The sequence below is a fragment of the Salmo trutta genome, chromosome 26 (genome assembly GCF_901001165.1).
Source record: "Salmo trutta chromosome 26, fSalTru1.1, whole genome shotgun sequence".
Lineage (NCBI taxonomy): Eukaryota > Metazoa > Chordata > Actinopteri > Salmoniformes > Salmonidae > Salmo > Salmo trutta.
The window spans coordinates 26,314,798-26,337,740 of NC_042982.1; the positions used below are offsets into that span (position 1 = coordinate 26,314,798).

The 22,943-nt window shown below is 44.3% G+C and overlaps 1 protein-coding gene across 3 annotated transcripts in view; it reads right to left on the minus strand.

Moving 5' to 3' along the window:
• LOC115163536 (protein C-ets-1) overlaps positions 1 to 20,631 on the minus strand; it is a 47,323-nt gene extending 26,692 nt beyond the window's left edge. Inside the window, exons 1-3 of one of the 3 annotated variants that reach the window (XM_029715520.1) lie at positions 20,540 to 20,631; positions 19,225 to 19,319; positions 15,727 to 15,883 (exon numbers count right to left, since the gene is read on the minus strand). In XM_029715520.1, the coding sequence (XP_029571380.1) occupies positions 15,727 to 15,883; positions 19,225 to 19,293 (226 nt within the window). In that variant the 5' untranslated portion in view covers positions 19,294 to 19,319; positions 20,540 to 20,631. Of the gene's footprint in view, positions 1 to 4,731; positions 5,241 to 15,714; positions 15,884 to 19,224; positions 19,320 to 20,539 lie in introns of those variants that run through there. The other 2 variants (XM_029715519.1, XM_029715521.1) reach the window with 2 other exon arrangements.
• Positions 20,632 to 22,943: the final 2,312 nt, after the last annotated feature.

The window sequence follows — 22,943 nt, forward strand, 5'->3', positions numbered from 1 at the left end:
GGGGAGAGGAGGAATGAGAGGGGGGAGGCTGTAAAAAACCTTCAAGCTTGTTACTTCTTCTTTCCTAACTCGTGGACATGCTGTTTCTTTGTTTTGGTTGGCGTCTCGAGAAGGCTTATTGGTGAAGGCTACACTCCAAGAGATGAATCTACTCTGTTTTTGACAAGGTCTAAAGAAATCATCTTTCAAGAAGTTCACATACCGTTATAGGACTTCAAAAAGATTTAGAGTACAACCAAATACATTTTTCAACCCGATTCCACACATGCCTACGCTTTCAGCACATCTTACAGTATGTGCCACACCTTCAAATGCCTTTCTTGCGCTCTCTCTCCACATATGCTTACTATTTAGCACACTGATGTATCACAAGGTAGCACGCCTACTTTTATATGACTAAGTTCTGAAAGGCAAAATTAATGCGTGTAGTCACAAGAGAGACATGCCGATATTGCCCACGCACGATAACATTTCACAGATTAACAGGGCAAGACTACGGTCAGAGAGATGAATGAATGAATGAAGGAGGAGAAGGAGGAGGGAGGAGATACCCATTTAATGATATTATAGGGTGACATCATAGCCCATTCACAGCAGAGACACTGGGTCATTGTGGCCAGTAGTAAAGTATTGCTCTTCATAGACAACCATTCTACCAACAGCCCAGCCTTTGAAACATCTGCCCCACATGGGATGAGTCTGAGGCCCATTCAGGAGACTGGGCATTCAGTGCCCACTGGGCACAACAGCAGCCTGGCATCATGGAGACATTGTTTAGCTAAAAACTGTCTAATTACTATGGGCAAAGCACCAAATACCAGACACCAAAAAGTGCTTTGGATCGAACATCCTGGTTGGCCATTGCTTGATTCGGCAAAGTGAAATGGACTTCTGCATACCTGTTTGTTCTGTTGGGTCCAGCAGCGCCAACCCACATCAGAGGAGGCTGAATCGCCCCACCGCTATTTGCACAGCTGCCAAACGGCCAGGCGGGCTCAAACACGGGCACATTTTGCATTTTACACAGCACTACTGAAGGAGTGCTGACACTGTCAAACCAGCCCTCAGCTGACACATGCTTATTTAAGCCACCCTGCCCAGAAGGAAAACACTCCTCACCATGCCAACAGGCACCAAAATGGGGAGGGACAGTCGGGCGTCAGCCTCTGGCACCTGGCCCGTTGTGGACCCTGGCTGGCTGTATGTGACATGGGTATGTGATGGCATAGGGGGCCCTGAGTGTAGCCGCCCGGCCCGGTAGTGCAGCATGCCAGTTAAGACAAGCAGCCGCGTCTTAACCGGATAAAAGGGAGACTCGCACCCAGCAGGCCTGCCTGCCACACACATTCCTCTCAGTCAATGAACCCTGACCTGCAGACCTGCAGAACAGAGAGAGAGGGATCCTAGACCATGCAGGGAGGACTCAGTCAGTACAGGAAAGCACATGTCCTTATACACGATACAGAGTGGTAGGAATAGTGTAAGTACAGTACTGTAAAGAAGCCATGAGCTACATTCTTTTGAAATCAGAAAAAGGGGCCCTGTTATTTTGCAATCCAACACCCTCCATCTTCAGAAGGAATCGGACTTATCTTAGCATTCGCAGCTCCACTCCTTAGCTTTATCGTTTTGTTATGGCTACTTGATAAACTGAGTAATCAGCTACTGCACCATGCTCTACACTGGACTGGGCTTACAGTCAAATCAAATTCAATATAGCAGCACTTTATTGCCAAGTATTCACTTGCTTGTAGAAATCTTTCACTTGTATTTCCCAATATATCATTGACGCTACTCATTTCAAATTCCCCAAAAATCTGACTTCTGTGAGGGAATGAAGGATCTACTATGTCAGTACTTATACAGTAACACCCAGGAACCTGCTTTTTGGTATATAAACAGCTTTGTTTGGGATCACCCCTAACCTCCACAGTCTGTAGGCACTTAAAATAAATTATCTCAGTGGGATATAGTGAAAAAAGCTTCAGTAAACTGACACTCACTTCACCTTCACAAAGATAGAAAAATAAACAAGACAATGAGATGTACTCCAACCACTTAATCCTATTGTCTTGCTGTGTGTGTGTGTGTGTGTGTGTGTGTGTGTGTGTGTGTGTGTGTGTGTGTGTGTGTGTGTGTGTGTGTGTGTGTGTGTGTGTGTGTGTGTGTGTGTATATGTGCGCGTGCGTTGCACCCTCTACAACCATTGTGATTATTACTTGACCCTGTTGGTCATCTATGAATGTTTGAACATCTTGAAGAACAATCTGGCCTTAATGGCCATGTACTCTTATAATCTCCACCCTGCACAGCCAGAAGAGGACTGGCCACCCCTCAGACCCTGGTTCTTCTTTAGGTTTCTTCCTACGTTCCTGCGTTTCTAGGGAGTTTTTCCCAGCCACCGTGATCTTACATCTGCATTGCTTGCTGTTTGGGGATTTAGGCTGGGTTTCTGTATAACACTTTGTGACATCTGCTGATGTAAAAAGGGCTTTATAAATACATTTGATTTGAGAGTGTGTGTGTGTGTGTGTGTGTGTGTGTGTGTGTGTGTGTGTGTGTGTGTGTGTGTGTGTGTGTGTGTGTGTGTGTGTGTGTGTGTGTGTGTGTGTGTGTGTGTGTGTGTGTGTGTGTGTGTGTGTGTGTGTGTGTGTGTGTGTGCACATAGATAGAGAATAACAAAATCCTCTGCCTAGGTATCATCACTATAGCTCACTTAACCCTTTCCACCATTCACAAAGATCCTGTCATGTTCTGTCATGCCTACTCAGTATAACTCAGCCACGGGGGAACATCGCAATTTCCTCTTTTGATCAGAAGGAGCAGGAAGGGTTCACTTCATCAGTGGGCCACTGGTCTACTGTCCTATTTACAGTGAGAGAAGCTAGCTACACGGAAACGGGGAAGGAGTAGATGTAATGTGTATGTCTGATGTAGAGAGTCTTGACAGCTACAGCCTGACCCCAGCACACACGGTCGGCAGAGGAAGCTAGCATTGCGAAATGGCTTTGCAAGATAGCGGTATGTTTTGGCAACCCCACTGCAGCTATCAGCAACTTTTTGATATGAGTGCGTTACCATGAGTGTGTGTGTGTGTGTTTGTGTGTGTGTGTGTGTGTGTGTGTGTGTGTGTGTGTGTGTGTGTGTGTGTGTGTGTGTGTGTGTGTGTGTGTGTGTACGTGCGCACGCGAGGTGCTTCACCTCAAGGAGTCATTACACTTTCTTCCTATTTTTCTGCATAACGGGTTACGGAGAAGTGTATGTATCATGTTTCCATGACGTCTCAAGCCTTTGCCACCTTAACAGCTGGCACACTTCTGAAGCCATAAACGTAGAGATTTGAATATTAGCCTAATGTTAGCTATTAAAGCCCAGTCAGCCCTCTTAATGAAGGAAGAAAGAGTGAAATCAACCTGACTCTGAATGTAAAAGAACAGAGTCACTTTGAAGGGAATGAAACCACTGAATTCTAAATACAGACTCAAACACTGTGTTATGTGGGCTTGCACTCCATGCCCCAGCCCAGTGCAACCATGACCTGGCCTTACGGGCAACAGGCAGGATATCCAGCCTTCAGGCCTGCACACTCATCAACCCCGTCTGCCTCTGGTTCTCTTGAGACTCTGGCTAAACCACTCAGCACGAGGAGGAGAGGAGAGGGGGAAAGGAGAGGGGTAGTACTGATGACTGGGCACCAGTGGTGGTTTCCCATGCAGACAGCAGCATGCCTGATATGACACCCCCCTCCCTGGACTGGGGCTACTCTGGGTGGCCAGGGAGGGAGATGGGACTATGATAGTAGGTGCCCCGGCAAGGCAAGATCTACTCAGCATGAAAGAGAAGGCTGACTCTCTAGAGAGGGAACTCATTTGAAAACCAAAGGCACATACTAAAGGCACAAGGCTACTGTACAGCTCCATAAATAATGTGTTCAAATTAACAAACCTTTTATGACTGAGTAGAAGTGTCAACTGTCAAATGAACATCATTTTTTTAAACACACAGGAACTTTTCAAACACTAGTAGGCACAATGTCATACTGCTTGCTTTAGTCTCATGTTCATTGCCATAGTTTAACTAAGTTTTCATATAGGTTAAATAGTTAAATCATGACTCCTCGTAAATTAACTCTTCAAATCAAATCAAATTTTGTTGGTCACATACGCCTGTTTTTTTAATGTATTAAATCATGCCTCCTCATAAATGAACTCTTCATCCATGAAATATGATTGTCAGTCTAATGCAGGGTTCAGCAGCTGCAGCTTTAGCTTACAGTCTAGCCGTGTGACACAGAGCATTAGACCGGTATGTTGAGAACATGAGACTGACGATTAAGAAATACAATTATGTAAACGGGGATTCCATTTAGACTAAATTGCATAAGACTAATAATGTATTTCCCCTTGTCCCTTATTTTATCCAGAACAACTGTCTGGATCCACAAACATTTACACAATAAACAAATGAATGTTTTGCATGCACAACAATTGTGAAGACGCGATAGGACACGGACATATCCCGTTAGGCTAAATGATGGCTTTATCATAGGGAAATACTTATTACCTCCACTGATACATGTTGCACTACATAGGATGGCATTTGCCTTACAAAAGTTGACCCGAGTTTTAAATGCAAGCCGCTATGCGCCACACAACATGAAACATACGGAGGGATCATAGGCAACTGTAATTACAATGTTATATGTCAAAATACAAAAGTTTCTTTACTCACCGTCCATTCTTTCAGACTTTATGATGGTTAATGTCGGTTTCATATCGACAGCTGCCGTCATGATCATCAGATCAATTTGTTCGATAACGGGATGATCAATTTTGTCTCTCTCTCTAACACAATAATTCCGTGATAATTTATAAAAAATTGCTTTCTTCCCTTGCCGTCCAATAAAGTTTTGATTTACTCAAAAACAATATTGCGTTTTTCCTGTCCTCCCGCTTCAATTTATCTCCACCAAAATGTATCCAGTAGGCTACAAACTTCTCTTTCAATCGCTCTCTGTCCGCTACACTCTCTCTCTCTCTCTCTCTCTCTCTCTCTCTCTCTCTCTCTCTCTCTCTCTCTCTCTCTGTCGCTCTCTCTCTCTGTCGCTCTCTCTCTCTCTCTCTCTCACACACTCACTCATTCCCTCCCTCTATCTATCTCCGTCAGGGCGTTTCTGTCGCTCTGACTGAGCAGTACGAAAGAGGTTGTGTTGTTCCCTCCGTGGAGCCTAAATGTACCACCGGCATCTGAAGGGGCGGCGTTTCTACCGCCAGTGGTCAAACTCGTTTTGCATGGCCCGGTTCCCCGGGTAAGCAGAGTTCTCATTTTACACCATTCCATTGGCCTTTAAGTGAAATCCCCAACATACCGGAGCATCGGGCCATGCAAACGAACTCCACCAGTGATTCACAATTCAATTACATTCTTGCCTGCTGTCTTTCTATGAGAATCAATCATCCGCATGTTCCCGCAAATTAGTCCAATTCGGAGGCTGATAGTAGGCTATTTTGGACAGCTGATTAGTTAGGCTATTTCTTGTATTAAGAGATTCGTTTTGTTTACAGATTTTACACACACAACAATAGGCCCACAGAAGTTCATCCATGTTCTATAACCCTAATGTCAAAGACTCACCCATAAGGCAACTTTTCTGAAACATTATAAGAAGGTCCTCAATTACAATATTGAACAAATTACATAATTATCCAGATAGAGATATTATCCAGATACCTAATACAGTGAGTCAATAACCCTATACAATTCCCATTGTTTCTGAAACGTCTCACTGTCACCCTAAGGCACAAGTTAAAAGAAAGGTGAGGGAGGGTTACTTAGCGTCTGATAGACAAGTATACAGACCAGTATAGTGCCTTCAGAAAGTATGCAGACCCCTTGACTTTTTCCACATTTTGTTACGTTACATCCTTATTCTAATATTGATTAAATAAATAAAAATCCTTAGCAATCTACACACAATACGCCGTAATGACAAAGCGAAAACAGGTTTTTCAAAATGTTTGCAAATGTATAAAAAGGAAAAACAGGAATACCTTATTTACATAAGTATTCAGACCCTTTGCTATGAGACTCGAAATTGAGCTCACATGCATCCTGTTTCCATTGATCATCCTTGAGATGTTTCTCCAACTTCATTGGGGTCCACCTGTGGTAAATTCAATTGATTGGATATGATTTGGAAAGGCACACACTTGTCTATGTAAGTTCCCACCGTTGACAGTGCATGTCAGAGCAAAAACCACGCCATGAGGTCGAACACATTGTCTGTTGAGCTCCAAGACAGGATTGTGTTGAGGCACAGATCTGGGGAAGGGTTTTGAAGATCCCCAAGAACAGAGTGGCCTCCATCATTCTTAAATGGAAGAAGTTTGGAACCACCAAGACTGTCCCTAGAGCTAGCTGCCCGGCCAAACTGAGCAATCAGGGGAGAAGGGCCTTGGACAGGGATTTGACTAAGAACCCGATGGTCATTCTGACAGAGCTCTAGAGTTCCTCTGTGGAGATGGGAGAACATTCCAGAAGGACAACCATCTCTGCAACACTCCATCAATCAGGCCTTTATGGTAGAGTGGCCAGATGGAAGCCACTCCTCAGAGATGGGAGAACTTTCCAGAAGGACAACCATCTCTGCAACACTCCACCAATCAGGCCTTTATGGTAGAGTGGCCAGATGGAAGCCACTCCTCAGTAAAAGGTACATGACAGCCCGCTTGCAGTTTGCCAAAAGGCACCTAAAGACTCTCAGACCATGAGAAACAAGATTCTCTGGTCTGACTAACCCAAAATGTAACTCTTTGACTGGAATGCCAAGCGACACATCTGGAGTAAACCTGGCACCATCCCTACGGTGAAGCATGGTGTTGCTAGAACCATGCTGTGGGGATATTTTTCAGCAGCAGGGACTGGGAGACTAGTCAAGATCGAGGAAAGATGAACGGAGCAAAGTACAGAGAGACCCTTGATGAAAACCTGCTCCAGAGCGCTCAGGACCTCAGACTGGGGCGAAGGTTCACCTTCCAACAGGACAACGACCCTAAGCACACAGTCAAGACAACGCAGGAGTGGCTTCGGGACAAGTCTCTGAATGTCCTTGAGTGGCCCAGCCAGAGCGTGGACTTGAACCCGATCGGATATCTCTGGAGAGACCTGAAAATAGCTGTGCAGCAAAGCTCTCCATCCAACCTGACAAAGCTTGAGAGAATCTGCAGAGAAGAATGGGTTAAACTCCCTAAGTACTGTACAGGTGTGCCAAGCTTTTACCGTCATACCCAAGAAGACTCGATGCTGTAATCGCTGCAAAAGGTGCTTCAACAAAGTACTGAGTAAAGGGTCTGAATACTTGTGTAAATGTGATATTTCAGTTTTTTTCTTTAATATAAATGAGCAAACATTTCTAAAAACCTGTTTTTGCTTTGTCATTATGGGGTATTGTGTGTAGATTGATGAGGGAAAAAAACAATTTAATCAATTTTAAAATAAGGCTGTAACTTAACAAAATGTGGAAAAATTCAAGGGGTCTGAATACTTTCTGAAGGCACTGTAGCAAGCATTTCAGGCTAAGGTGACCATCTGTGTCCAACTCCAAGGGTCCAAGCGTCCTCATAAACACCTCAGAGTATTTCCTGTTCACCTTGTACTGATCAATAAAAACCTAGCCTGTCTTTTTACAGAACTGCCTCTTAGGCTTTTGAAAAGGGATGACGTCTTGGGAGAATGCACAGGATTTGATGCTGCTGAAACTTGAAACATATCCAAAATCAATCAGTGGCAGTGGCGACCCGTCATTCAGGGCAAGTGGGGCAGAGCCTATTTTGCCCCCCCCCCCCCGCCACAAAATATATATATTATTTAAAAAATGTTGTCCCTGTTTTGCATGTTATTTTGGCACTAATATGTGTCACATATCAGTTTGCAAACAATATAAAAATGTTTTATCATTGAGTTAATAAAGCATCCATACAAACAGGTGTTTCAGCCTAGCTCAGTGCTTTCTGTGGTGATTGGGCAGCCAGCAGAACATATGGAGCATAGGGGTTGGTAATATTCTGTATTTGCACCTGTGATTGGCTTAGTGTTCTATCACTCATTGGGACACTACACCACCGCAAAATCTATGGGGAGAGCTCGAAAATGTAAGCCCCTTGGGTGCTGCTATGGCAGGGTTACATTAGAAGTGCCCATCCAAGAAGGCTCATGGTCATTGGCCACATATAAAATTATGTCTAATCACGTTATATCTACCGTTGCTTTGATTGGACTGATTATGTCAACATCATACTTTCAAAATCTTAGCTAGCAAGCTACTACTGGCAATTTATTTTTAATCCTTGTCATATGAAGAGAAATTATACATAAAACGTATTGGTGCTCATCGGCCATTGGACGTAAACATTACACAAGTTTGAAATTGCAACAATGAGTGGTTTGGAAGGAATCAATGGCTAACTGCAAGCATTGCAAAGAAATCACTAGCCTGCTATTCAGTGGAGTGGGTGCGTGGTCCAAGTCTGGGTTTAGGGGTCTTTTTCCCAAGCTTGAAAGGATAAACATTCAACATTGGCCAAGTTGTCAATCCAGCATGACTTATGCTGCGTTCAAAACAACTGGAAACTTGGAACCGGGAACTCTCATACTTCAGTGAGTTCAAGACAACTGGGAACTCTGAAAAAAAAGAGCATCCAACTCAGAATTCCAAGTCGGGATTCTCGGGCCTCTTTCTAGAGCTTTGACCTGAAGATCACTGACGTCATGATTCAACCTTGTTTTTTTCCGAGTTCCCAGTTGTCTTGAAAACCCCATAAATCCAGAGAATGCCAGACTTTCATTATGAAGTTTGATGACAAAATTAGCCTACGAAGGGCCGCCGCACCACCTTCCTGTTCAAGTGAGCACAGCACAACAAGGCTGAATGAACAGTTTCACTGCCAGACAAGGCTCTGCTAATATCCAGGTGTAGCAGTGGTAAGGTGTTGGGACTGCTGTTGGGACTCTGCTGTTGGGACAGCTTTATGTAGGCCCCAACAGTTTGTGGGCACTGTTTGTCACCGTTATAGTGCAATTCATGTATTGTTTAGTGTTGTGTTGTGTAGTGGATTTCCTGGCATGTATAAAAACATTATTTGGGGGGAGTTTGCCCCACCAAGATATAAATGCTAAAATCGCCACTGCTCAGTGGACACAGAGAATTCAAAATAAATGGATCTATTGGCTCTTTATCGACACAAATCAAATTGGGGCCCCAGTCATCATGGCCATCACAGCTAATTTGATTTGTAAGGGTTACTGTTTTATCTATAAGCTACTTTTTATGTGTTAGTCCGTTTTTTAGGCTACTCCGATGAGGGACAAGCAGCGTGTTATTTCAAAAATTGAATCAAGATTTAGTTCTGCCTCTTGTAGGAAAATGACTGAATATATGAGCAAGAGTGAAAGAGTGCTGGTGCTCCACTTGGAACAAAGACAACCATATGGAAATTACCTGCCATGGCAACAGATTGTCATTGCAATTGTCACATGCAGGTCTCTTTGCTTCTTTAGTGGAACCTAGCGATGTTGACAACAGTAAGATGGTCTGTCCAAGACAATATTACTGGTAGAAGTAGACAGCTAAAGTCCAATCATTTCATTGTTTTTGAGCTGTGTAATTAATTCCTCAAACAAACAATACAGTGACATTGGATTTAGCAAGTGTATCAGCATCCAATCTACACAGGTCTGCATACACAAAATAACATGGTTAGCTAGATAAGTCAATATGGTCCATCCTAATATGCAAGGCAACATGATTATGCATGTACGTAGCTACAGTATACCTCCAAATGGGATTGGGAGGTAGGGGAGCCAGGGGTATTGATCATGTATGGATTTTTAAATAGAAATCTTTCACCGTCTCCATTAGCGAACCTGGATAATGTTTCACTTGACAGATCAGCCGTAGTGGAAATGCCAGGCAGAGATGTCGTGTGGCCTCTGCGGTCTCACTGCTCATCACAAGGGGCCGTCAAGAGGGTGGGAGGGGTACCTTTCAATTCATTTCAGTCAGTCACTCTCCTCTCTCTCCCTCTCACTGCCCCTCTTTGTTTTGGCTTAATGAGCTCCTTGTATCTACTCTTAAAAGGACAGCCCAGATCCTTTGTGCCTGAGGACAGCCATTAAGACTAATAGCGTTGCTGACTAATATCTGGACTGGAGCTAGCAGAGTGGCCTTTTCAATGGGGGTGCGTTATGCCCCCTCTCGCTCCCTTATATGTATCATCCATGTGTTAATGGTGAACATTTAAAGTGGGTATTAATGTATCTATGTACTTAATATATTAGCTTGAAACTTACTAAGTTCTGCAAATAGGTCAAGTTGAATATAAACTTCTGTTTAATGTTTTGAGAGCTCCACAGACACATATAAGTGCAGGTAGACTGATGTACCCATTTTCTACTTGGTTGATACACCCTAGTTTTCATTCAGTATTATCTTTCTGACCTGCTAAACTCATTTCCATGAGGGTTACAACAGAGTGAATAAGAGCTGGGTCTCCCTTTACTAAAACACTTCAAAGACAGAATCTGAGAGGAAATATTAAAATAAATAAAACACTATCATTACAAAAGCCAGGTACAGATGTAGGATCTTAATTTGCAGGAGTGAAATTCAGGAAATGTACAACTTGTAGTGCATTTGAGGTTTAAAAAGGCTTCTGAAGTTTGAAATTTACGAAAAATGTATCAACCCCAACAAAAATGTCCATTAATTGTAATCCACATAATCATTCACATTTCCTGTTGCTGCAGGATTATTTTCCTCCTGTAGCAAACTGCCTCAAATGAAGATCCTACATTTGTAAGAACTAGGGCTATTGTTATTTACCCAAACATGCAGTTTCCTGGATACTACCACGTCAGGTAGCCTAGTGATTAGAGTGTTGGGCCAGTCATTGAAAGGTTGCTGGATTGAATCCAAGGTAAAAATCTGTTGTTCTGCCCTTGAGCAAGGCAGTTAACCCACTGTTCCCTGGGTGCTGTGGATGTTGATTGAGGCAGCCCCCAGCACCTCTCTGATTCAGAGGGGTTGGGTTAAATGCAGAAGACATATTTCAGTTGTACCACTGACTAGGTTTCCCTTTCCCAAATACATTAGTCACTGGTCTTTGTACTGTAATGTATACATTGTACAGTTACAGGAAGAATAGATATGGAAATGAAAACATCTGTACATGTCATTGTACGTGTAAGTGACAGCCCTCCCATGAGACTGAGCAGCACCACCATCATCTCCCACTGATCAGGCAACATGTGCACTTGGGTTTCAATGTCTAGCTTCTTTACCTGGCAAATGCTGTTGCCATGGTTTTGACAGTTAGGGGTTCATGCAATAGCATTGCAGTTTAGCAGCTATAGCTAAAGCAAAGCTGCTCCTCAGGCACATCTGTTATGGCTGCCTGCTTCTCCTTAATCCAGACATATAACTGGTGCACCTGCTGCTGCCAGGGGTTAATTGACAGCTAGCTAGCTGAAAGGACCTACTGCTGCTACCAGAGGTTAACTGACAGTTAGCTAGCTGAAAGGCCCTGCTGCTGCTACCAGGGGTTAACTGTCACACACACACACACACACACACACACACACACACACACACACACACACACACACACACACACACACACACACACACACACACACACACACACACACACACACACACACCCACACCCACACACACAGCACACCACACATACACTCACACACACTAACGAGACAGTGGGATCCTTGTGGGCCCTGGTCTCTTAGCCGTCTGGGGATGCCATAAGCTGGATGCAGTTCTGCTGAGATCATAGGCCTCGAGTAGGGACAGGACCACAGGCTGTGTGCGTGTGTGCGTGTGCGTGTGTGTGTATGTGTGTGTGTGTGTGTGTGTGTGTGTGTGTGTGTGTGTGTGTGTGTGTGTGTGTGTGTGTGTGTGTGTGAGAATGTGCGCGACTGTGTGTGTGTTTGAGTGAGTATGCTGGGGGTGGTTCTGGGCCTCCCTCAGCTCTTTCTGAACAATTGCCTTCACTAAAAAGGACGTCTCTTCCTCCATTAGCGCCACCACGTGCCCCCCATCACTCCATTGTGCAAATAATTAAATTACCCCCCCCTCCCCCGGAGTCTCTGAGCCTCCCAGGTCTCCCTCCTTCTTTCCATCCCTCCATCCTTCTCTTTCACAGAAAGAGAGAGAGCTCACTGATGAAGCTCCACCACCCCCCGCAGCTAAAGGAAAGCCCCTCGTATCCCCAGTTAGACTACAGCCTGTTAATTAGAAGCTGGTCTGCATTACAATATAGTGTTAACATCACTAGATGGATTCATTGGTTGACTATAAAAGCTCACACTATACCAAATGTGATATGATTATGATACCATTATGGTAATAACAATATACTCATTACCCGTTATCTACACTGACACATTGTTCAGTCCTGACACACTCATAAGGGTATAATGACAGTAGGTATTACTAAGCCACATAATAGCATTTTTACAATAGAGGTCTTTTCTTGGATCATACCCACATGTTCCACCTTTCCGATGAGCTGGCATTAGTTGCATCACCTCTTCCCATGATGGTACTGTATGTCCTTGAGGACTGAATGTTCTGTATATGTGGTCACTCGTTAGTCACCGTAGAGGAACTGACCCCACTTACCCTTACCAGAACTGGTCTATGCAGCTATGTACAGAGGCTCTCTAGGGAACAATTTTTACATATGCCTAATGGCTGTGCCATCCCCGACCCAATGCCAGCTTATCAGCTATCACTACAAACAAAGCCAATGTCACTACTACAACCACTCACAAAAACATAGCCTAGCGAAGTGGGGCTGCGCTGCGACCCTCTGCTTCAGAGTTGTCTCTCTTTTTTCCCCTCATTTTGTTTTATTGTTGGGGGAAGTGTGCTTCGGCCTGATTAGCATCGCTGTTTCCTCCTTTCCCATAACCTCCAGACCCCCGCAGGCTGCTTGTTTACTCTTAGAAAAAATAAATAGGCCTGCGCCCGTGAGGACGTGCCCCTCATCAGAGGCGAAGACGCCCACCCCCCTGTCCCCAATCTCTCCCCCCTCCCCTCCTTTACTCCTTTACTCTCCTCCTCCCTCCCTCCCTCCCTCCCTCCCTCCCTCCCTCCAACCCACCACCCCCAGCCCTGGCCCTGTGACCATCCCCCCTCCCTACTATCCAGCTGTTAAATCACGTAAAATAAAACCCAGACCAATGGTCCCTGGGTTCCATATCACAGCTGTGTTCTAAATGGGAGTGGATGTTTAAATGTACAGTGAGATCCTGAGTGCCTGGGAGTGGATGTGTGTGGAAGTGGGCTTTTTACTGAATGGGAGGATACAGTAATACAATACATGCCAGAGAACTGGTGTGAATTTAATGAATGACTATGTGGGGTGTGAGCGACTACCGGAAGTAAAGTGTGTGTGTATGTGTGTCTGTGTGTTTCTGGGTTTCAGTGAGACTGTGCAGCACACACATCATGAATCTCTAAGTGGGTGTTTATGATCAGACCCAGCGGTGTGAGAGTGTCTAGGTTTCTGTGAGTGGAGAAGAGAGGAGTGGAGAAGAGAAGAGTGGAGCAGAGAGGACTGGAAAGGAGATGAGTGGAAAAGAGAGGAAGGTGAGAGGGGGGTTATTGTAAACAGTGCCATGGTATGGCGGACGTCTGGAAGCTCTGTGTGACAGTGGGCTCAGGGCCAAACATGCAAAGGCCCTTTAACATACAACATCCCTTCACCACATCAGCTCTCAGGTCTCTCACAGTTACTGTAGCAACAAGCTATAAATCCAAGCGATGTAAACTAAAAGGGTGTTACAGTACTGTGTTAGGAGCTCAGTCTTTCAAACTTTAAGTTGTGGTCCTCTATAAAAAGTAGAGAACATTTTCATTACCGGCCCCAGTACTCAGTGCACCTGTGCTGATATTATAGCTGTCATTTCTATGAAAGAGAACCAGGGCAGTTTCTATTGGCCGTATACATAGTGAAACACAAAGAGGTTCTTCACAAGTTGTATACTGTATTGGACATTCTAGGTGGATACTGACACACAGGCAGTCATTTTCCATAATGTTAGCGTGACTCAACAGCAGTTGAGGTGGTATCTGTGTTTAATTGCATTGGTTCCACGAAAGGAAACATGTAATAGCTGGCAAAATATTCAATAGCAGAAATATGTTGCCAATTAATTGTGCGCAGTGACTTGGGCTGTAAAATATGAAAGGGAAGCACACGCAAATGTGTTCAAAGCTAAGCAAGGTGTAGGAGTGGTCTCAGGCCAAACTTACACACACGGTAAAGCGTGGCTTCAGGAAAGGAAGAGCACGTTTGCTGGTGGCACAGACAGCCAAAGAAGACTTCTTCACTTCTATCCTTACTATATAGTTGGTTTTCTCAACAGGTTATTGAGATGACCTGGAACGACTGTGGTTAAGAAACATATAGGTCAGATCAACGGTTTTAGGAAGTGGAGTATGTCAAGGGTTACTGGTTAGGAGGTTTCAGCTCCATACACTGGGAGGCTACACTTCAATGACAGCAACAACATGTATATAACACTCTGTGCGGTCACCAAATTACTCTAATTGCGTCTACAGGTGGTTGCATTGCGCAGACGAATGAACGGCAGTGGTTTGCTTGATCACCATCATGAGGGAGAGGGGGTCAACTGGAGGTCGTTTTTTTCCATGTGATAATGTTTATGTCAACGGTTTAGCGCTGGAACCACTGGAGGCTCCAAAGGAGTGTGTCTCCAGCAACAAACATCAGCAAATCCCATCAGATCCAACCCCGACCTTATCCCCCGGGGGGAACCAGAGGCTTGGGAAAAAGACGGCTGTCCTTTTGTCCTCTTTTCCCCTGTGCCCCTGCATCCAGCCTGGGAGGAGACGGAAGAAAGCTGGTGCCTGGCCTAAGCACCACCCCCCCAATCCCCCATGGCGTGTGTCCCAGTCCCCTGAATAAATCACTCTTAAGAAAGAGGGAGGCCAGAGTCAAACAGAGGCAATGCACTGGGAGGAATGTTCCAGTTTAAAATAAACGGCAGAAAAAAACAGAGTGCAGGCAGAAAAATGCGGGGCATGTGGAGGTCCCCAGAGGAGGAGAGGAGGAGGCATCTGGTAAAGGCATCGGCCCTGGGGTCAACGTCACCATGGTCCCCAGGGAGGAGACCCACAGGGGGGCCCGGGGCTGCTCAGCCGGCCGCTCTGTATGCAGCACTCTGGAGCAAGACGGACTGCCTGGACTGGTGTGTGTGTGTGTGTGTGTGTGTGTGTGTGTGTGTGTGTGTGTGTGTGTGTGTGTGTGTGTGTGTGTGTGTGTGTGTGTGTGTGTGTGTGTGTGTGTGTGTGTGTGTCCATGTAAGATGTGGGGATGAGGTGTGTGTGTGCCTGTATGTGAGTCACAGTTCATTTGCCACCCCTCTCCACTCAAAGTAATTTGTTTGCAGTGAACACTTAATCCACAATGAACAATCTCTTTCACCCCCAATCTCAGTTCCATTTTACCCCAATCTAGTTTCCGTTTATATGAGGCAATCCATGTAATCCTTTGAGAAATTTAAAAGGCAGATTTCACTTTGCTTGCTTAATTCACTGTATTAAGTACAGTGACCTGATCGAACAGGCAAACAACTGTGTTCTGTAGGATTTGTTCTTAGTCAGAGGCTTACTTTGGCTCCTACCTGTGGGTACGAGGTCGTGTCCATTGGGGACCTCCTGCAGGGTGATGTCCTGGGGGTAAAAGGTTCTGGATGGGGGGTAGTGCTGCTGCTGCTGGGGGTGAACCACCATGCCAGGGAGCTGGGTCAGTGGTCCCATAGCCACTCCTCCACTCTGCCTCTGTAAAGGCAACACAAAACAGGGGGTTAACTAACTGAGCCTGGAAATGGTCTAGGTCTGGGCAATATGGCCCAAAATATTATATCACAATATGTTTCTTATTTTTGACAGCATGGTGGTATTTTATGTTTCTGAATAATATGTTTTAAATGTTTTATGAGTAGTGCATGACCTTAGGATGGCAACAAATTAATTCTAAGTAGTTTTAATGAGCTTTCTCCATTATGATAGTTTTATACTCAACCAAACTAGGACAAACCTGACAATGAAGTAGTCCAATTTGTAGAACTTTTCATTTATTTAACAATGTAATAAATTACCTTTATACCGTAATTTCCGGATTATTAAGCGCACCTGAATATAAGCCGCACCCACTGAATTTTTAAATAAGTATTATTTTGAACATAAATAAGCTGCACTTGTCTATAAGCCGCAGGTGCCTACCGGTACATTGAAACAAATGAACTTTACACAGGCTTTAACGAAACACGGCTTGTAACAAAAATAAATAGGCTTTAACGAAACACGGCTTGTAACAAAAATAAATAGGCTTTAACGAAACACGGCTTGTAACAAAAAATAAAAAATTAGCAGTAAGCTTTAGTTGTCTTTTTGCACTGAGTCAATTCCTCACGCTGCTGTTTCCAACGTCTTATCATCGACTCATTAAGACCAAGCTCCCGTGCAGCAGCTCTATTTCCTTTTCCAACAGCCAGATCAATCGTCTTCAACTTGAAAGCTGCATCATATGCATTTCTCCGTGTCTTTGCAATGATGAGGGTGACAAAATGACTATCGTAATCAGAATGATGGGAAGTTTGAGAGCGCTCGATTTAATCTAAACAGTAAACAAAAAAGTTGTTTGACCTTAACCCGTTCGGCAATTTCATTGGTCTAATGAAAGCTTCATGCCGCCAAAAAACTGAGCACGTCACAGATTGTGTTTTTTTGGAGGAGAAAAAATTGAAAGCGGGAAAAATCCATATATTAGCCGCGTCATTGTTTCAGCCGCGAGGTTCAAAGCTGGGAAAAAAGTTGTGGCTTATAGTCCGGAATTTACGGTATTTAGTACTGTAAAAATCCATACCGGTGTGTGGATCCATACCTTAAAAGATGATATATCTCCCAACCCTAACCTGGTTCCTACTGCACAGCAACAGCAAGGCACAGATGCAGTATATCTTAACCTCACATTTTGTTTACTTTCAAACTGTGTTTGCTTACTGTACATGTGAGTAAAAGGTTTACTGAGTTACTGTAAGAATATCAATGAGCTCGATTGTAAGGGGGGAAGAGACCAAGCTAGAGTTTAAAAAATACTATTTTGGAGTGGAGATGGTTTTGTTTTATGCTTTCAGTACAGATAAAACGAAGGCTAAATTTGATTCAATAGGTTTATCTTTGTTTCAATCTGTTGTCCCCTCAGATTGGACTGAGGGGAAGTCCAAAGTGAATGAGTAGTTGGGAGGAGGACCATATAGGAAACTGTACGTATGTGGATACAAGAAATAGCAGGAGAGTAGATAACGGGTCAGGACTATTCTGAGAACATTTTCCATTGACTCAAAATCGCACTAAGCAAGCACATGGAACATGATGTAGTTCTGATGCACTACTTCAAGAAATGGGTGATCATACTCTGGTGACCCTCTGAAAGTGATATCTGATGCATACCTGGCAGGGATGTGATCACCAGTAGCAAGAAGCATAGGAGCCTCTACAGTAGCAGTTTCCATCTATCAGCTCTATCAGCTCACCATAGGGACAATAGTGGTGGCTCCTGTAACCTCGCCACTTAACTGACTACTGGCTGGTCGGTCTTCACAACAGGCATGGCTAGGAGTAGAGACCTCAGATCAGGGTACCTGAATGACTGCCCATCTGATAAGGACTCTTGTTAAAGCGATGCCGGGTTTATCAGTAGGCTGTCAGCTTTACAGCCAGCTACTAGTGAGAGGGGACTGTGGAGTGGAGTCTAATCTAGTGAAGTCTCTAGGGGGTACGTGGGCCGATGACGGCACTATCAGTCCAGTCTGGCAGGGAGAGGGGAGTGATAGCCAGGGGAAGGGGGCAGTCGTATCGGCACTGTTAAGCACAGGAGGTTGGTAGCACCTTAATTGGGGAGGACGGGCTCATGGTAATGGCTGGAGCGGAATAGGTGGAATGGTATCAAATACATCAACCACCAAAGTGATATTGGAGGACCAGCAAAAGTAGGTTGCCATGAGTCCTCCATCCCTTGTGTGGATGAACCTTTGAGGCCACACATCTGATATGTGAAAGTATGAGAGTCAGGGGCAATTCAACTACAGCCTCTTCCACAGTCTCATTTTACAGGACATGGTCACAAAACATGGAAGAAACCTTGGCCATTTCTTTCACATAAACAACCTCTTTGCATCCAGAATAACATGGAAAATCACAAAGGCAGAGGGCGGGGAAATCAGAGGACCTTTCTCTACTAATACATGTCAATTCATAGGAAAAGCTGTGGCAACCTAGGTTCACCTTTTGACCACGTCAGCCTCGGGTACAGTAATCTAAATTTCAAAGGCATGCAGAACCACCTGAGCCAATTAGGGGCGAGGGAGCTTTATCCCTCTATGTTTTGTACCAGAGCCAGGTTGGGTTGATATTTGCATGTGACCTCGTCCTCTTTGTCTAACAGGGCTGCATTCTGCATACAAATGGGAACATTTCTGCCAGCGCTTCCCGGCCTTCACCTTTCAGAGCTCACCTGACAGGAATCCCAATGTCCCTGATTCCTGTGATCTGACAGGCTGTATTCATATGGTCCTTTCATTTGGATGGTGTTAAAAAGACTGTGTTTACAAATAGCCTAAATAACCTGCTCTATGGCACATCAAGAAGGTATTACATGGTAAAGTGTTTTTCTGTGAGGGTGCTCTGCATGACTCCAAATAGACTCAGTGATGGTTGGGCCCCCACGTCAAAGCATTTACTGCCGATATGGTTAGGAGGTAATAATTGTTTTGCAGAGCAGAGTTGATTGAAACTATTGGTTTCAGACCTTGGTCTTCGTTGTCCATCTCTTATTCCACTGCAGCCTCCCAAGACAATGTCTACCTTACATTCACCTCTGGTCCATAGTGGTCTAGAATGAAGAACTGATAGCAGCATTTTTTTAACAACAAATAAAGTGCCGATTTTTTATAGTAAACTTAACAACGCTCTAGTGTTGCAGTAGGTTGATGGAATCCAGAGGTGCATTGCTAACACACACTTGCATACTCCTCCTACACCGTGGCATGTGGTAGGTAGCTAGCGAGCCCGTCCACAGGCTGTAACGGGAGTGTGATTTATGGTGGTCGGAGTCTTACCATCGCGCCCAGATGGTCACAGGGGTGAAGGGTCGAGTAGGAGGAAACTGGATCCATGTAGTAACTCATCCTGGGGTCTGGATGGAGCAGCAGGCCTGTGGAAGGGATCAGCATACAAACAACCGAGGCGGAGCCCCTATCAATCACACACTGTTTACACTGTGTGACTACAATAAGCTGTCACCACAGTTCTACATAGAGTGGCACCACCCCAAACTGCCCTGTGTAACATCTAATGCAGACATCCAAAACAACATTGTGATAATTCTTCCTTTTTGCAATGTTGACTTTAAATTACATAATCACTTGATGGAAATGGGTTTAGAAATAGAGGATCTTTAATGAATAACAACTTGATCATTTCCTCTTTGCATGGGGAAAAAATAAAATACAAAAATTAGCATGGACAACAATGCAATAACAGATACTAAATTCTAGCCTACAACATCCCAGTCAAGATTATAATGAATTCAGTTGCTAGTGTGTCGCCATATTTGGACATTTATATGAGGCAGCTTTTTCAATATTCAGGGCTGAACATGTTAAGTCACACTACACCCCCCCCCTTACCTCCCCCTCCTCTGTCCCTCCCTCCCACTCTCCTTCCTTCCCTCCCACTCACTTTGGGCATCTCATTATCATGTGTTTACTAGTAGAAACATCAACAGACGGGGAACAGGAACCCAGCTGAGAGGAGAGCTGACAGACAACGTGGGTAGGGACAAGTAGCTTCGAATGTATGCCTTATATAGCACACATCACAAATACTTTATCATTGTCAAGTGATAACTGTTGTAATTGACTACAATAGAAAAATATATATCATAAATATATGCAGCCAAAGTCACAAAATTACATTAGGACACCAATAGTTTGCATTCAATGCAAGGTTTATTGTGAGGTAAAACATTTTATATAAACATATTTTCCAAATGACTGGGTCAATGGCCAATGGCACAGCAGAGAATCCAAACAGAGACGCACGTGATATGCTATTGCATATCAATGCAGATATACCACAAATATTATTAAGCTGTAATTAACATTTTTTTCAACTATTAACTATTCAACTATTTTGATGTACGTTTGATCAAATAAACGCGGTCTTCTCCGTTTAATTCAAAATGCACCAGATTGCACGGTTCATTCACGCTTCAACAGCATTCCTCACGGGAAACGCGACTGCACTTCAAAGCGAGCTTTACAACCCGACACATCACACTCCTGTTGTTTCTCCTATGTATATGTAAACAACATTATTATCTACCAACATATATCTACTGGATTTGTAAAATTGGTAAGAGTATAAACTTACCGTGTTGTGAGTGAAACTTTCTGCAGGTTTGTTGAGTGGTACGCTCTGTAGGCTAGTTGGCTGTGACAGTTCAGCGGTAGACAGACTCAATGCACTGATGCTGTACCTGGGCTTATAGTGAGTCCAAGGAGGAAGGAATATGCACTTGCCGGATTTAAGTCCCACCCTCGAATCATACCGAGACCCACTCAAATTCCCTTCGGGGTTTTCCACACAATCGCTGAGTAACCGAACTGTTGTTATCCAAATAGAAAAACGTGTTATTGTTTACTGACACATCTGGGTTTTCACCATCAGTCCTATGCAGGTTTGATAATCATATAGACTTTTTTCAGTGTCATCTTGAATTCTTACTATCAAGCCAATGATATGATCATCTCGCTTGGTTTTGCAGGTGTAGTTGGAACTTGGTGACAATGAATAGGCTTCCTGGGTGGCCTGGAAAAAGTCCCCAATTATGTGCACACAGGCCACACAGTATCACATCAGTGAAGTGTCAGGAAAGGGTGAGACCTAGGGAGTGGTCAGTCAGTTGTTAGGACATACAGGCCAAGAGCCCTTTCTATCCTGCCTGGTGTCAGAAGGCATGTGCTCATCAACAGTGTGCCACCACCAAGGTGTCTCAAACAGCACATGTAGCTGCGGCTCATGGCTGCCTCCGGGTCTATAAAGGATACCCTTGAGAGGTATCTGGTTCCTGAATATTTGTCATCTATTTGCCCCTCCACAGTTCTCTAGTGGCTGGTGCCTCATCGCCATTCTGCCCCATCCCAGGCCATGCGTGTGTGACGCTGATTAGAGCCCTGACGGAAACCTCAGCCAGTCATCTACGAAATGAGAAGAGGTGATTCCACATGCCGGGAAGTCTACAAGCCCTCTGTATCTGATAGGGTGCTGTGATACACAGGAAACAACATGATATGTATCTATTCATCTGGTTATTAACTGCACTATAAGTATTTTTCTATCTGTAAAAAAGCATTCTACTGGAAAACATGATGGTGAAATGCGAAAAGCAGGGATTTATCAGCTCAACACTTGCGACTCATCTGAAACACCTTGTGACTCTGTGATGTTCTCCTGACCCTGGTAGAACATTTGTTTGAATGATAAAGTGCCCCTGGCAGAGACTGCCTCTTGAAAGTACATCTTGTTCAAGTCCAAGGTGAAAGGCGTGAACGAGTGCTGTAGACAAGGAGCCCAGTGGCAAGCTGGGCTGGGGCGCGTGGCCTGCGCTTTCTCAGCATCCCGTTTGAAGCCCTGACGTGGGCCCCTCGCCCCCGGCCCCCCCTGTTCTACCTTGGCCCCCTCAGGGCACAGATGGGCAACACGTCGGGGGCAAAAGGGGAGGGGATGAGTTATTGCCATGCGAAAAGAGGAGATCGGGCTCGCCCCTCTGATGAACTAAATTGAATAAAGGGGCAGGAATGCGATCCAGATCTATTCTAATGCCCCCTCAATGCTGTTTCAATTATCGGCATTGGGAGTTCAAAGGGGAGGCCCCAATACACTTCTGCTCCACATGAAGCAACTCTCATCACTTAACCTCATGCCATTGTTCTGCCACCTTTTTACGCTCAGTCACTCTCTCTCTCACTCTTTCCTTCTCTCTCTGGCTCAACTGCAGTCATGCTTTACATTAAACAGATAGTGAACACCATGCCATCACCACCAGTAAGCCCCATAATTCAAAGAGTAGGAACTTTTTTATTGCCTACTGTACCTTTCACCAATGTCATGGTGTTACTTGACGTAAATTTTTTCCCTCCTGTTTTTTGTCTTAGTGAAACTACAGTTATATGTACTCTGCTTATTTATTTCACTATGTTTTACTTTGAGATGGCTATTTGCTTTTTTGCTTCATGGTTAGCTATGTCTTCTGCATGAAGCCCAAGTCTACCCTACTGTTAGTCACTAGGCCATCAGACAGACTCTTCTGGGTATTAAAGGAATAGTTCACCCAAAGTTTGGCAGACATTTTCATACCGCAAATGTGGTTTGAAGTCAAACTGAACCCATTTCCAAACCATCTGTTGTCTATAGGCATCAGGAGAGTTCTGCAGGTGTCAGTCCTCAGTGAACTGGCACAGGATTGGCATGGTAAAGTTGGAACACTATTGAAGTATAAAAACATCTAACAAACTAAGATTTTGGGTGAACTATTGTGTTTAAACTGAAGTGAAAAGTAAGAGCAGTACTCTCCAGATGAGCCAGTAGAACATGAGTAAATCATTAAGAATATCGTTATGGCAAATAGAAATCAAACCTGGATGGTGTTCAAAGATAGATGGGTGTCACGCCCTGATCTGTTTCACCTGTTCTTGGGGTTGTCTCCATCTCCTCCAGGTGTCGCTTATTTTCCCCAGTGTTCCCTGTCTTTCTGTGCCAGTTCATCTTGTCTTTT